This window comes from Diachasma alloeum, unplaced genomic scaffold (genome assembly GCF_001412515.2).
Source record: "Diachasma alloeum isolate Michigan unplaced genomic scaffold, Dall2.0 Dall_scaffold_00178, whole genome shotgun sequence".
In the NCBI taxonomy this organism is placed as follows: Eukaryota; Metazoa; Arthropoda; class Insecta; order Hymenoptera; family Braconidae; genus Diachasma; species Diachasma alloeum.
In genome coordinates, this window is record NW_021680344.1 from 1,471,511 (window position 1) to 1,489,102 (window position 17,592).

Here is a 17,592-nt window from a genome sequence, read left to right on the forward strand (position 1 = left end):
CATTATAATAAATTCCTACCTTCAGCTTGAGAAGCGCCGTAAGTACTTGTTGAAGAATGGGTCTAATGTACTTAAGTGGCAGGGGTGAAAATTTATTCTGTTTAAGAAAGTCATAGAGGTTCTGCTCCAGCATCTCAAAGACCAAACAGGTATGGGATTTGTGCTGAAAGCACTCGTAAGCGCGCACAAAGTTGAACTCATCCGCATTTTCCTGGCTCAGTCGTGACAGGATGGAGACCTATTAATGAAAATTATCACCAGTTTAATCTGACCCAGTAGTCAGTCGGACACTTCACGGAATTGTTATTATTTCTAATGAGTGATTTTACCTCAATTTGACCTTGGCGCGCGTACGAAGGATGATTCTTCAGAATTTTGATGGCGACAATTTCGTTGGTTCCCTTCTTCCAACATTTGACAACCTGAATGCAAAAGGTGGATTGAGCGACTGCACATCGGTTAATTTTCAAGTTATTTATCAGAAGATTTCACGAAATCTTTTTTGAATTTCTCCTTTATGACGAGAATGAAATAAGGAATTCAATGGTAAAATGGTAGAATGAAATTTCTTGAGTTGATGATTACGATAAATATAGTTTTTTTCCTTCTCTTGCTCAACAGAATTTAATTATATCATTCTGAATCAATTCATCGAATGATTTTCATCTCAAAATAAGGAATATTTAATGAAACGACATTTTTTTCTGTCTGAAAACGTTACTTTCTCGTCGTTAATTAATTCTCTCCTTTGGGACTACTAAACATTGTTAAAAAATTTTGGCTGATAATTGAAACACTTATTTAGTGACAGTTCTAGTAGAATTTTAAGGAAAGATAATTATGAATAATTCGTAATTTTATTAAAAAATAACTAGAAATTGTGAAGTTCAGTTCAATTCTTCGAAGAAAATTGATAGAAAATGGAGAAATTCCTAGAAATATCTTCTTGAACCTCCAATTAATTGAAGATTTTATTAATATTAATTATATTTTGATTACAAATTCAGGTAAGTCTGCGAGTATTCGCTTTTCTACCACTTAAAAATTTTAAATTCCATTAAATTTTCAGCGAAATTTGAAATTTCAAGGAATTTTGTCATTGAAAATTCACAATTCGATAAAAAAAATTATTCCTTAAAAATTCATGGAAAATAGAAAAATTCCACAGATTATATTCTTAAATTCCCAATTTATTAAAAATTCAAGTAAGTTGGAAACTTCTCGTCTTCGAGCTGTAAAAATATACAAATCACCATTTATCCCCCAAATTGATTCCAATGTCGCCCTCCTTAAACTCATTACCAAACAGTCCACGAAATTACAATGTTTTTCAGCCAATAAAGAATGTATTGTCAAGAAAAATTATTCCCCTCTTCCATTTTTCTTGACCTACCTCATTCACCATTCAGCCACTGAATTGATTACCACATAATGAAAGAATCGATCGAACCTCATCGATTAACCCTCATCAACAATTCTCCAAGCTCATACAAAATATGTCCAAGGTCATCTCCAACAAAAAACCATTGAATATTCCAAAAGCACTAGAATAGCGCCGATCAATGAAAAAAAAAACTAGTCTGGAATCAACAATTCGACAATGACTCACTTGTCCAAATGTCCCTCTTCCAAGAAACTCAAGGACTTCGTACTGATTGGTCATAGAGTACAGGACCTCGTGCTGTACCAGTTGATAATCTCCATCACCTTGGGGATTACTGCCACCACCATTGCCCGTATTAGCAACTTGTTTGCTGTGTGACGTCATATTTGTCTGTTTGTGTTGTTGCTGTTGAGGTGGCTGTTGTGTTTGCTGGTGAAACTGTGGCTGTTGCTGCTGCTGATGTTGGGAGTGAATTGGTGGCACAACTGTACTGCCAACACCGTTTGTCAAATTTGATGGTTGCACCGCCAGGGCCTCATTACCCTCCCTCGACCAAGTTTTTCTCTGTAAAATTTTTTTTTTAATTTGTTGATGAATAATTATTGGATAGAGTCCTTAATCCAGAAGAAAAGGAGAACAAATCTGAAGGTGATTGTTTCTTTGAGGCAACTGTAATTTTGCGTGAATACGTTTATGATTTAGATTTTGTTTTAAGGACTGCCGTATTTATTCAAATTTTTTTGGAAAAGCTCCAAATTTTCTTCAATGTTATTTTTAATGTAAAGAAAGTCCTTCCTTTTATCTTGCCAACACTCATCAAATTTTTAGAATTCTCCAGGAGGTTTAAGAATTTTACTGAAAGTTTTAGAACTTTTCAGAAGGGTCTTCGTTGATTAATCCAAAGAAAACGAGAAAAAACTGGTCTTGTTTTTTTTAAACCCCTCACGGACAGGGACCTGTTACCAAGCATAGTGTGTACTCAATACGACTCGAATTCGATGATTTCTAATGAATGGAAAATTATGAAACTGGTATCTAATTGAAGCTACAGTATTCCGGGTTCCAATTTTGTTTGAGCAAGTAATTCTTCATAGATTTGGAAATAATTAATTTTGAAAACAAGCGTTCATATTCGCATGGGTCAATACCATGGATCGACCCCGTACGTGAGGGGTTAAAGAACCGCCATATTTACTCAATTTTTTTTGGGACAGCTCCAAAACTCACAAAATTGAAGGACAGTGATATTTAAACGCTAATAGACCAATAGGACTAATGGCGAATGTTTTTTACGTAAATTGAAACAATGTAATACTACTTTTTTATACACCTTATGGCTTTTTTGGGTTTATATAATGTAATAATCTTGAAAAAATCATCGATAAAATGCTCAAATAAATAAATAATTAACCCCTCGCGTACGGGGCCTTTCTGTTACGAAGCCTGACGTGCGCTTAATGTCACTGAGATTCGATAAATTCTGATGCATGCAAAATTATAAAAGGCATTAAAAATTGAAGCTACACTATCCAGCTTTCGAATGGCGTGAGCGAAACTGGATTATCTGTCACAGTTTTGGAATTATCCAGTTTTGAACAAAATCATGCGTTTTTGCTTGGTTCCATATACGTATATGGACCTCGTCCTTGAGGGGTTAAATAAATAAATCTCTAGAATTCTCCAGAAGATTTAAGAATTTTACTGACAATTTCCTCAATTCCGATTTTGACCAATCAGAGTGCAGCATTCGGGGTCACGTGACCCGTTTCACACGGATAATTTCCCCGGCTGCAGGGAAATTATCAGACTGATAATTTCCCTGTAGCCTGTTAATTGTTTTCTACGAATTTGGTAGATATTCCTCATCTGTTTGGTGAAATGTGTCCCGTAACCCCTAACACCGCACCCTGATCGGCCCAAATCAGAATTGAAGAAATTGTACTCCGAATACCCCTCGACCTTGAAAATTTATCGGATATTTCCCTCAAGTTGTCCTGCATATCAACGATCGGGATCAATTCTGCAGTGAAATTTTAATCTGCAAAACTGATTCCTCTCGTTGCTATAGTCGGACCAAAATTTCTTTTCTCTTTGGAAAAAAGGTTTTCCATTGTTTTCATTGACAAATCAACAAATTGACAATAGAAACCATGGAAACTCGTTATCTGAAACTAAGTTCATGCGAGAAAAGAAGTTTTGGTTGGACCATATGCAACAAAACATTCGGAAAATGTCCGATAATTTTGAAGGTATTACAGCTGAAAGTTCTAAAATTTTCCCAAAGTTTCTACGTTGATTAATCCACAAAAAACAAGAAGAAAATGCGTAGGTGCCTGTATCTTTGATGCAACTATTATTTTACGTGAATATATTGATGGTCCTCATTTTTTTAGAGAACCGCAAGATTTACGTTTTTTTTTTTTTGGAAAACTCAAAATTTTCTTTAATCTAGAAAGCTTTTGTATCTTTTCAAAACTGACTAAATTGAAGGACAGTGATATGTAAGTGATAATAGAACAATAGGACTAATCACGAATGGTTTTTACGTAAATTGAAACAATGTAATACTACGTTTTTTTAAATATGCCTTATGGATTTTTTTAAGTTTATATCATATAATAATCTTGTATTTGCCCTTAGGGGGTGTATTCTGAAATTCTTAAATAATTAAATGAATAAATTTCTAGAATTCTCCAGAAGATTTAAGAATTTTACTGAAAGGTCTAGAATTAACCAGAAGTTTCTACGTTGATTAATCCGCAAGAAAACGAGAAAAAAATGGCCGTGACTGTTCGCACCATTGCGTGAATCACTCCCGTACACTCCATACACTCCACGCATGCGTGAAGTTTGTGGGTTTCACGCAGCCGAATTTTCATACTGCTGTGTATTTCACGCAGTTGAAGTTTCATACTACTGTGTGTTTCACGCAGTTGAAGTTTTATACTACTGTGTGTTTCACGCAGTTGTATTTTTATACACCTGTGTGTTTCACGCAGTTGCATTTTGATATGCCTGTGTATTTCACGCAGTTGAAGTTTTATACACCTGTGCGTTTATACACACAGGAATGTGAAATACACAGGAGTATCTGAATACGACTGCGTGAAACACACCGGTGTATAAAAATACAACTGCGTGAAACACGAGGGTGTATAAAAATACAACTATGTGAAACACACATGTGTATAAAAATACAACTGCGTGAAACACACAGTAGTATAAAACTTCAACTGCGTGAAACACACAGTAGTATGTAACTTCAACTGCGTGAAACACACAGTAGTATGTAACTTCAACTGCGTGAAACACACAGTAGTATGTAACTTCAACTGCGTGAAACACACAGTAGTATGTAACTTCAACTGCGTGAAACACACAGTAGTATGTAACTTCAACTGCGTGAAACACACAGTAGTATGTAACTTCAACTGCGTGAAACACACAGTAGTATGTAACTTCAACTGCGTGAAACACACAGTAGTATGTAACTTCAACTGCGTGAAACACACAGTAGTATGTAACTTCAACTGCGTGAAACACACAGTAGTATGTAACTTCAACTGCGTGAAACACACAGTAGTATGTAACTTCAACTGCGTGAAACACACAGTAGTATGTAACTTCAACTGCGTGAAACACACAGTAGTATGTAACTTCAACTGCGTGAAACACACAGTAGTATGTAACTTCAACTGCGTGAAACACACAGTAGTATGTAACTTCAACTGCGTGAAACACACAGTAGTATGTAACTTCAACTGCGTGAAACACACAGTAGTATGTAACTTCAACTGCGTGAAACACACAGTAGTATGTAACTTCAACTGCGTGAAACACACAGTAGTATGTAACTTCAACTGCGTGAAACACACAGTAGTATGTAACTTCAACTGCGTGAAACACACAGTAGTATGTAACTTCAACTGCGTGAAACACACAGTAGTATGTAACTTCAACTGCGTGAAACACACAGTAGTATGTAACTTCAACTGCGTGAAACACACAGTAGTATGTAACTTCAACTGCGTGAAACACACAGTAGTATGTAACTTCAACTGCGTGAAACACACAGTAGTATGTAACTTCAACTGCGTGAAACACACAGTAGTATGTAACTTCAACTGCGTGAAACACACAGTAGTATGTAACTTCAACTGCGTGAAACACACAGTAGTATGTAACTTCAACTGCGTGAAACACACAGTAGTATGTAACTTCAACTGCGTGAAACACACAGTAGTATGTAACTTCAACTGCGTGAAACACACAGTAGTATGTAACTTCAACTGCGTGAAACACACAGTAGTATGTAACTTCAACTGCGTGAAACACACAGTAGTATGTAACTTCAACTGCGTGAAACACACAGTAGTATGTAACTTCAACTGCGTGAAACACACAGTAGTATGTAACTTCAACTGCGTGAAACACACAGTAGTATGTAACTTCAACTGCGTGAAACACACAGTAGTATGTAACTTCAACTGCGTGAAACACACAGTAGTATGTAACTTCAACTGCGTGAAACACACAGTAGTATGTAACTTCAACTGCGTGAAACACACAGTAGTATGTAACTTCAACTGCGTGAAACACACAGTAGTATGTAACTTCAACTGCGTGAAACACACAGTAGTATGTAACTTCAACTGCGTGAAACACACAGTAGTATGTAACTTCAACTGCGTGAAACACACAGTAGTATGTAACTTCAACTGCGTGAAACACACAGTAGTATGTAACTTCAACTGCGTGAAACACACAGTAGTATGTAACTTCAACTGCGTGAAACACACAGTAGTATGTAACTTCAACTGCGTGAAACACACAGTAGTATGTAACTTCAACTGCGTGAAACACACAGTAGTATGTAACTTCAACTGCGTGAAACACACAGTAGTATGTAACTTCAACTGCGTGAAACACACAGTAGTATGTAACTTCAACTGCGTGAAACACACAGTAGTATGTAACTTCAACTGCGTGAAACACACAGTAGTATGTAACTTCAACTGCGTGAAACACACAGTAGTATGTAACTTCAACTGCGTGAAACACACAGTAGTATGTAACTTCAACTGCGTGAAACACACAGTAGTATGTAACTTCAACTGCGTGAAACACACAGTAGTATGTAACTTCAACTGCGTGAAACACACAGTAGTATGTAACTTCAACTGCGTGAAACACACAGTAGTATGTAACTTCAACTGCGTGAAACACACAGTAGTATGTAACTTCAACTGCGTGAAACACACAGTAGTATGTAACTTCAACTGCGTGAAACACACAGTAGTATGTAACTTCAACTGCGTGAAACACACAGTAGTATGTAACTTCAACTGCGTGAAACACACAGTAGTATGTAACTTCAACTGCGTGAAACACACAGTAGTATGTAACTTCAACTGCGTGAAACACACAGTAGTATGTAACTTCAACTGCGTGAAACACACAGTAGTATGTAACTTCAACTGCGTGAAACACACAGTAGTATGTAACTTCAACTGCGTGAAACACACAGTAGTATGTAACTTCAACTGCGTGAAACACACAGTAGTATGTAACTTCAACTGCGTGAAACACACAGTAGTATGTAACTTCAACTGCGTGAAACACACAGTAGTATGTAACTTCAACTGCGTGAAACACACAGTAGTATGTAACTTCAACTGCGTGAAACACACAGTAGTATGTAACTTCAACTGCGTGAAACACACAGTAGTATGTAACTTCAACTGCGTGAAACACACAGTAGTATGTAACTTCAACTGCGTGAAACACACAGTAGTATGTAACTTCAACTGCGTGAAACACACAGTAGTATGTAACTTCAACTGCGTGAAACACACAGTAGTATGTAACTTCAACTGCGTGAAACACACAGTAGTATGTAACTTCAACTGCGTGAAACACACAGTAGTATGTAACTTCAACTGCGTGAAACACACAGTAGTATGTAACTTCAACTGCGTGAAACACACAGTAGTATGTAACTTCAACTGCGTGAAACACACAGTAGTATGTAACTTCAACTGCGTGAAACACACAGTAGTATGTAACTTCAACTGCGTGAAACACACAGTAGTATGTAACTTCAACTGCGTGAAACACACAGTAGTATGTAACTTCAACTGCGTGAAACACACAGTAGTATGTAACTTCAACTGCGTGAAACACACAGTAGTATGTAACTTCAACTGCGTGAAACACACAGTAGTATGTAACTTCAACTGCGTGAAACACACAGTAGTATGTAACTTCAACTGCGTGAAACACACAGTAGTATGTAACTTCAACTGCGTGAAACACACAGTAGTATGTAACTTCAACTGCGTGAAACACACAGTAGTATGTAACTTCAACTGCGTGAAACACACAGTAGTATGTAACTTCAACTGCGTGAAACACACAGTAGTATGTAACTTCAACTGCGTGAAACACACAGTAGTATGTAACTTCAACTGCGTGAAACACACAGTAGTATGTAACTTCAACTGCGTGAAACACACAGTAGTATGTAACTTCAACTGCGTGAAACACACAGTAGTATGTAACTTCAACTGCGTGAAACACACAGTAGTATGTAACTTCAACTGCGTGAAACACACAGTAGTATGTAACTTCAACTGCGTGAAACACACAGTAGTATGTAACTTCAACTGCGTGAAACACACAGTAGTATGTAACTTCAACTGCGTGAAACACACAGTAGTATGTAACTTCAACTGCGTGAAACACACAGTAGTATGTAACTTCAACTGCGTGAAACACACAGTAGTATGTAACTTCAACTGCGTGAAACACACAGTAGTATGTAACTTCAACTGCGTGAAACACACAGTAGTATGTAACTTCAACTGCGTGAAACACACAGTAGTATGTAACTTCAACTGCGTGAAACACACAGTAGTATGTAACTTCAACTGCGTGAAACACACAGTAGTATGTAACTTCAACTGCGTGAAACACACAGTAGTATGTAACTTCAACTGCGTGAAACACACAGTAGTATGTAACTTCAACTGCGTGAAACACACAGTAGTATGTAACTTCAACTGCGTGAAACACACAGTAGTATGTAACTTCAACTGCGTGAAACACACAGTAGTATGTAACTTCAACTGCGTGAAACACACAGTAGTATGTAACTTCAACTGCGTGAAACACACAGTAGTATGTAACTTCAACTGCGTGAAACACACAGTAGTATGTAACTTCAACTGCGTGAAACACACAGTAGTATGTAACTTCAACTGCGTGAAACACACAGTAGTATGTAACTTCAACTGCGTGAAACACACAGTAGTATGTAACTTCAACTGCGTGAAACACACAGTAGTATGTAACTTCAACTGCGTGAAACACACAGTAGTATGTAACTTCAACTGCGTGAAACACACAGTAGTATGTAACTTCAACTGCGTGAAACACACAGTAGTATGTAACTTCAACTGCGTGAAACACACAGTAGTATGTAACTTCAACTGCGTGAAACACACAGTAGTATGTAACTTCAACTGCGTGAAACACACAGTAGTATGTAACTTCAACTGCGTGAAACACACAGTAGTATGTAACTTCAACTGCGTGAAACACACAGTAGTATGAAACTTCAACTGCGTGAAATACACAGCAGTATGAAAATTCGGCTGCGTGAAACACACAAACTTCACGCATGCGTGGCGTGTAGTGCGAATAGTCACGGCCAAAAAAAATCTGTAAGCTGTATCTTTGGTGCAACTATAATTTTACGTGGATGCGTTTATTCATGGTCCCGATTTTTTTTTTCATTTCGCTATCTCCGATGGAACCAAAGATATTTCAAAGAAACTAAAGTCAGAGCAAAATTGACTAAATAAGTCATTGGTTTTGTGCATCAATCCTTCTAAATTTCGTGGAAACGATGTCTCTACGTTCAGAATCTGGTGGTTATCGATGAGAGCACCATCGAAAGACGGTATCACCGTGTGTCTGGCATGAAATATGAAAACAAAGCCTTGAGTGTAATCGATAGTCAACGTGACGCCACAGAGAAGTGTTATCATAGAGCTATGAGAGATACATAGCCACACGTGAACGATTGTGCTGAGTATTACACTGATTCTTTTGTTATTTATCTGTATCTGCTCCTAAATAGAAATTCACCGTCTTCGTTTTTACGATATTTGCATGATGGTGCCTTATCGATAGTCCACTGTGACCATCGAATGTTTCAATCGTGCAAGAATTTTCTACTGTTCAGAGGAAAAAAGTTTTTGGCTTTCAGTACTACGGTATTGAAATCAAGAAGCCTGACTTTTTAAAATAAGAACCATTGGGGGCATTCAAATGTTGCGTCACGACATTGGAGAGGAGAGGAAATTCGCAGAGATCTGATAATGTGGTACTCAGATCCTGTGTAGCACGCAAAATGCGAGCGACACGGCCTCAAATCTTTGTCCCGTTGATAATAGCTTTCTAGAGATCCATTGGATTAAGTTAATGCCGAATAGTTGGGATACAAAAACAAGACGTTGATGATTCCGACGTCAGAGCCTGGTTTTTGAGAAAAATCGGCTAAAAATTGATGATTGCACATTTAAAGTTCAGCGACATTTCTAAACGGACCGTCTTTAACTTTTCTCCTATTGGTAATAATTCTTAGAGACCCACCGGACCAAACAAATGCTAAATGGCTGTTGCTCACAACCAAAAGGTCGATGATTCCTACGTCAGAAGCGCTTCTTTACATAAATATGGCTAAAAGTTGATGATTTGGTGTTGAAAAGATTGCCGATATTTCTATACAGATCGTTTTTAATGTTTCTAACATTCCTAATAGCTTCCTAGAGACCCACCGGATGAAACAAATACCAAAGAGTTACAGCTCAAAAGCAAAAGGGTGATGATTTCTACATCATAAGCTCTTTTTTACAAAAAAGTGGCTAGAAATTCATTATTTAGCTCCGAAAGATTGCCGACATTTCTAAACAGACCGTCCTTAATCTTTCTTCTGATGCTAGTAGCTTCCTAGAGGCCCACCTGACCAAATAAATCGGGAATAGTTGGTGTTCAAAAGTAAAAGGTCGATGATTCCTACGTCAGAAGATTGTCTTTACAAAAATGTGGCTACAAGTTGATGATTTGGCCTCCAAAAGATTGCCGACATTTCTAAACAGATCGTCCTTAATCTTTCCCCCGTTGCTAATAGCTTCCTAGACACCCACCGGACCAAACAAATCCCAAATAGTTGCCCAAAAGCAAAAAGTCGATGATTCCTACGTCGGAAGCTCTTTTTTTACAAAAATGTGTCTAAAAATTCATGATTTAGTGTCCAAAAGATCACTGACATTCCTAAACGAATCGTTTTAAATCTTTCTCCCATTGCTAATAGCTTCCTAGAGACCCACCGGACCAAATAAATGTCAAATAGTTGCAACTCAAAAACAAAAGATCGATGGCTCCTACCTCAGAAAATCTTTTTTCACAAAAATGCGGCTGAAAATTGATGATTTAGCGTCCGAAAGATTGCATTTCTGAACAGATCAACTTAAATTTTTCTCAACTTCTAATTCTCTTTGAATTTATTTGATGCTTTATAAAATCTCTGCGTCTGACACTTGAAAAATTGATAAGGTCTCTGCGTGAAAACTAGAACTTTTTCTCTCATTCTCAGAGATATTCCACGGGAATTCAGAAACTGCTACTATAAATCAGAAACTTTTTTCTCTGCGTTGCAAGACAAACAAGACATGCCTAAGTTATAAACGAATAATGTGTACCTTCTGTCCGCACCGTTGATACGTGTCTAAAAGTTTGATAGTGGATGCACGCACCAGGGTCTGCTGATTCGGACTCTTCTGCAGCCCATTATTCTGCAGCGTGCCGAATCCGGCGTTAGTACCAGTCACAGAGTAACGCTGTAGTCCAGTATTATCCAATTGGTAATCGCCGCTCGATTGTACCAATGAGTGTTGGATCACTGGTTGACAAACATTATAATCCAATTTACGTTTTTTACTGTGATGATGAGCGGTATTGTTACTACTGCTGCTGCTGCTACTGCTGCTGCTGCTGTTGACGCTGCTCGTTTGCTGAGTTTGGATAAACATGTCACACATTCCCTGCAACAAGAGAAATTTATTTTCCTGATTTTAGTTCACTCAATTTAGACTTTGAAGCGTTTAGAAAATTGTCCTGATTAACATATCAAAACATGCATTCCCAAAAATGTCCGTAAATATAGTTAATTCATTAAAAACAACTAGGGGGTTACGCCCCGTGCTCGCTCCGCTCGCCAACCCACATATGACCCCCACAATCCTCATTCTGACCCCTGTAACCCTTAATCTGACACTTGTGACCCCTAATCTGATCCTTGTGACCCTTAATCTGACCTCTGTGGCCCTTAAACCAACCCTCGTGACCCTTATTCTGACTTTCGTGACGCTTATTCTGATCCTCGTGACCCTTATTCTGACCATTATGACATTGAATTTCGAGTACCAAATTGTTATCACCAGAAGTAGCTTTGGATTTTTATAATATAGAGAGATTGAAAATTCACCTCTCAATGCCGGAAACAATGACAATTTCACTTCAACTCAACGAATCGAGGAAAAAGTACCAATTTGTAGAGAAAGTAATAATCTACAAATTCGACGCGGGAAGCTATGCACACTTCCTATTTTTTATGCAAATAATGGTAAAAGTTTTTCCCATCGTCAATCATCCCAGACAGTCAGCTGACTGACTTGCTCGGTCCCATTAAAGCGCACGTCGCCTAAATCTAATTGCGCGCAGCGCAGTAAATTCAAATGAGCGCCCGGTTACCTTATGGTCAAGACATGGTCCATTAGCGATCAATTTCCATTGAAAATTGAATTGAACAATCTAAAAATCCTCATTTTTTCCACAGCATGCATCATGTATGTCTATAAGATTTAAAAATGCCTTGTGTATAAATTAATTTCCTATTAATATCAATCGGAAGATGGGAATCCAAGTAAGCTTACATTTTTTAATTTTTGGACATTAGTTTGTCCGAAACAAATTTGATTGATTGACAGAATATTTTTTCTCCATGCATATCCCAACTTATAAAAAATATTCTCTCTGTATTGGAGTCAAATCTGAAAAGTTCAGCAGTGTCAGCTGAATTATAGATCAATCCTCATCTTCACCTTTCCGGGAAATCAACTTTCGAGTAAAACACGCCACAGATATTGAGTTCAGTAGTGAAGTGGATTGGCAGTTCAAGCCAACACGAGAGCTTTATAAATTATGCAATTATCACGGAAGCGAGTGCTTCCAGGATAAAATCAGTAGTGAAGTGGTTAAACAGGATGAGTAAACATCACTTGACGATCAGGTTTGTTTAAAATGTACTGGGACGTATGGAGATGGCAAAATTTCATTCCTTTTTTGAAGCTGTGATTGCGGTGTTCTAAAAAAGTAGAGCTAAATCATAGCTTCAAATAAGTTCTTCATGAAGATTTTCCTGTCTTTCATCGAATAAGATATTAAGATATTGATCAAAAACACAGTCTAGAATTAGGCGATTCTTCTTGTTTTAAGTCTAGTCCAGTCACCGCACGCGATCTGGCGACTTGGTCATCTCCGTGGAGGTTCGCCGCCATGTTAATTAGACTCCAGCGTTGCCGAATTCACTCTGCGCTACCCGGACGCGTTTAGCGAGTTTCCGGCAACGTCCCCTAACGCACAATTTCATTTAAGGGGTAACAGAAGGCCGCGTTTCCTCGAAATTTTCAAACAAATTTCCTGCTTAAAGTTATTAATATTATTTGAACCCAAAGCACATTGATCTTCATCGTCACCTCCTGGAGATTAATGTACTTCGATTTGTAAAAACATCGATAACTTTCGGCAGGAAATTTGTTGAAAAATTTTGAAAATTGGCGTCATTCTGTTACCCCTTAAGGGTACTTGTTTAGGTTGTTATTGATTTGAGGGTACGTCGACGTGTCCGTGTCTTATGAACTGAGTTGAATTTTGAAGTTGAAAAAACTTGGAGTATCCGTGCTAAATAGTTTTAATAGAAAAAATCTCAAGAGAAAACTTCAAACAGAAAAATCTAAATCTATTGACTTTTTCCCCTGTAAAAAAGGGATCAGCAGAACCTCTTTTTATGGAAAATTTTCTCCACAATTATTGCATAAAATGATTTTCTAGTGATCTCGTTTTTACGGAAATTTTTTTCTTCGATGAAAAAGGGATTTTACTGGTCTCTCCTCACATCATACAGCACTGAGATTTTTTAAATAATGAAGTAGCAGCATAAAATATGTCGATTTCACCTGAAAATCGGATTTTCATGAATGTCAAAGAAGCTCGTTGTAAAATTCATTATGATTTGCAAAATAGTCTCTGTGATGTCAATATCTCTATTACATTTCGATACTTTGCTCAAAATAATTTCTAAGTGAAGAGAATCTTGATGTATTTTAGATAAATGTTTTAATAGAAAAAATTTCAAGAGAAAAATTCAAACAGAAAAATCGAAATCTATTGATATTTTCCAATCAAATTTCTAATAGAATCTGCAAAAAAAAATAGAATTTAAACGAAAATTCTCTGGAATTTTAATAGAATCCTATTCTATAAACTCTGTGGAGGATTTCCCTCAGAAAAAAATTGCCCGAACTACTTGGATATCCTAAAGCCCAAATAGCCTCGATAGCGTATAAAATAACGTCGCTATAGAAGATCAAGCAAATAGTTTAACATTCGTTTAAATGAGAGTTGCAGAGACGAAAACGTGAATATCTCAACTAAAATCGCCAAAGCGGGCCCTTTTCATGTGGACGTCCACCTATATTCAGTCCACCAAACCGACCAACAAAAAATGGGCTAATAATTGTGGGTTGCAACGTGCATCATCACTTCCCCCAACATCAATTTAACCTGGTGGTTCTGCGGGGTATTGCCTACATTCATCGCCGCCATTAACTTTAATACGTCCGTATGCAGTGCAAAAACCAGGATGATCAGTCGTACGTTGCGACCTACTTCAAAATGAGTCACCTTAATTACATCAATAACCGATTGTTTAAAACTCTTGATGGAAGAAAGAGCCGCAAAATGGAGATTGCACACGTGGCACTTTTGCTATATCGCAGTTCCTCTCCTCCAACGGTCAAGCCCACGCCTTTCACTGATAAAAAATTATTTTTATTGAGATATTTCTTTCTTGAAACAAGTATTATATACTTGAACCAATTTCAAATAAATACGATCTTACCGTGGATATCAATTATTTCTTCTTGAGATACATTTACTTGAATCAAATAAAACAGTCCTTGGCGTCAAGTCCTATGTCTTAATATAATCTCCAGTCAAGAAATTTTCTACTTCCATGAATTGATAAAAAAATCGTACGAAGAAGATGATTACATTGAGGAATGGATTGAATGTTGTTTTCTCGAATGAAGTCGATGTTCAAATTGAGCTTTCCGTACATCACATTGAACGAAATTTGTGATATTGTAAACGAATGCGATTTTTTTTAGTAAAGAAATATAAACTTCTGTCAACTCAACGACATCTTACTTCAATCTCAAAGCTTTTTCCACGTAACAATATTCATCCTGATTCGACGTACGAAATGCTCACTTCAATTATAATTTACTTGGAATGACGTATGACCGTGTTGATTGAGATAACAACGTATTTAGTCAAGCGAATAATTTTGATTTTTGAGTAAACCAACGAATTTCTGGAGTTAGCAAACTGTTGGCTAGAGAGAAATCAAATCTTCTCATTATTGCGACCAATAAAAGGAACTTCAATTCTAGAGAAGTTTGATTTCTCCCAATCAAATGTATCTCTAGAAGAGATAATTGGTGTTCACTACGAAATCATGTTTATTTGAAAATTAACAACCAAGTGATGGTTGGTTCAAGTAAAATTCTCTTGAAAAAATTAATTTTTTCTGTCAGTGTATAATTAATTAGAATTTTTGGGAATTTTGTAAATTGTTATGAAGTTTATGAAATGCATGAAAAGTTTGCTCGACTTGTTCGTTATTCCGTGTGTTTATGAAAACGTGAGTTTCTAGCTTGGAAAATACCCCGATACGTAGTTCGTACGTGGATCAATATACTCCTTGGGTTAAACCGGGTGTGAATCATGAGGTGCCGGTACGTATGTCGTATTTCCCCGTGATTTTCCATGATATAAACAATTCAAAGCGGGGTAGTCAGTAAAGACGGGGTGCAGTGCGTTGGGATGAATATGGAAGCGTGGATAATTGGATGATTATCTTGGGAATGAAATGTTTTACGGAGAATGTGGAAAAACCTTTTTTATAGGAGGGAATATTTTTTATTATTATTCAGGAACTAACTAGTTAGTTTATATAGCTGATGAAATTGTTTCATAAAAGAGGAGTTGTCAGAAAATCTTTTCATAATAAATTTTCTCTCCTATGTATATGCCCATGAAAAAGGGATCGACAGCACCTCTTTTTATGGAAAATTTTCTCCACAAAAGGCATTTTATTCTATAAAAGGCTTTTCTGGTGATCTCGTTTCAATGGATTTTTTTTTCTTTGATGAAACAGGGATTTTGTTGGTCTCTCCTCGCAACACACAGAACTGAGAATTTTTCAATAATGAAGTAGCAGTATAAAATATAACTTTTGTTAGGAGAGACATTTTTTTATTATTAGTCCGGAACAAACCAGCCGGTCTATACAGCTGGAAAAAAATTTTCATAACAGAAGAGTCGTCAGAACAACTTTTCATAACAAATTTTCTCCCTTATAAAAAAATTTTGCAGTAAAAATGGGTCATCAGAAACTTTATGAAAAATTTTCTCTGGTATGTAAATCCCCTGTAAAAAAAGGCATCAGCAGAACCTCTTTTTATGGAAAATTTTCTCCACATAAGGAATTTTATTCCACAAAAAGATTTTCTGGTGATCTCGTTTTTATGGAAATTTTTTTCTTCGATGAAACAGGGATTTTGTTGGTATCTCCTCACATCACGCAGCACTGAGAATTTTTCAATAATGAAGTACACCCAGAAAAATGGGTGATTTGAATTAAATAGAAATCTTTATTTGATTTTTTTTCTTATTTCAAAGAAGTAGTTATTACAAAACAATAAACTTCTATTTAATCCAAGTAAAAAATTTATTCAATTTAAATAAATTGTTTATTGGAATCAAATAAACTATTTACTGATCTCAAATAAACAGTTTTCTTCATTTAAGAAAATGACATTTCTAGGTATTTTTTGAAAGAAATTCAAGATTGTGTTCTGACAATATGTTTGGAACAAACATACATGGAACATATATTCGCTCTTGTCAAGGAGATTATAATTAAAGATGATCATATTAACTTTGTCGTCAAGGTCATTGATTGCATTAGATTTGATGAGCAACAAAATGCTTTTGTAGTGAGCGTTGAGAGAAAAGACAATATAAATTCGAGGATTATGTCGATTAAGGAGATGAAACATCTCAGTCCTTTACATGCCAGGAGGCATAATAATTATTTTTATATCACTGTTCCGTATAATTTGTAAATTACTAGTATCAAATAAATGTTTATTAACTTCTAAGAAACAATTTATTTAATTCAAATAAAGAAATTTTCTTAAAATAAGAAAAATTTTTGTAAAAAAACAGCGCCCAGAAAAAGTTTGGGTTGGTTTTTAAATCGTAAAAACCCGAAAGGGTATACGAGAGGAAATAATTTTATTTAATGGAGATGAGTCGGAGGTAGTGGAGGGGGTAGTTACTTCGTGTATAGATACACGGCAGCGTTCGGCCAGTTTTGTACAGTCAGAGTCAAAACTTTTTCTTGGCCGATACGCTGCCGCGTATCTCGATGTCCATTTGATATTAATAGAGTATTTATTTGGATCAAGTAAACATTTATTAATAATAAGAAAAGATTTATTTAATATAAAAATAAAAATTTGTTTTCAATTTGAAAAAACATTCTATTTTGTACTATTTAAGGGGAGACTACTATGAATTTTAAAAGTCGTGGGTTATTGGAGTGAGACTTTTCATACGTTGAAGATCGATTATGTATATAGATCTGAAAACGAATAATTAGTGCAAAAAACATTTTTTTCATTGTTCGTTTGGTCGAAAACGCTTAAAATGCCAAAAACTGTCCAGGGCCTCCAATTTTTTAGCTATCCAAAGTTTTCGGAAAAATATGTGGAATAAGAATTACGAGCTAGTTT

At 36.4% G+C, this 17,592-nt stretch overlaps 1 protein-coding gene across 5 annotated transcripts in view; it reads right to left on the reverse strand.

Moving 5' to 3' along the window:
* The window catches only part of LOC107039573 (homeodomain-interacting protein kinase 2), a 68,083-nt gene that overhangs the window by 25,337 nt on the left and 25,154 nt on the right, over positions 1-17,592 (reverse strand). For all 5 annotated transcript variants that reach the window (XM_015259307.1, XM_015259283.1, XM_015259300.1 and 2 more), the window contains exons 2-5: positions 11,152-11,493; positions 1,610-1,948; positions 330-422; positions 20-238 (exon numbers count right to left, since the gene is read on the reverse strand). In XM_015259307.1, coding sequence (XP_015114793.1) covers positions 20-238; positions 330-422; positions 1,610-1,948; positions 11,152-11,490 — 990 coding nt within the window. In that variant the 5' untranslated portion in view covers positions 11,491-11,493. The remainder of the gene's footprint in view (positions 1-19; positions 239-329; positions 423-1,609; positions 1,949-11,151; positions 11,494-17,592) is intronic.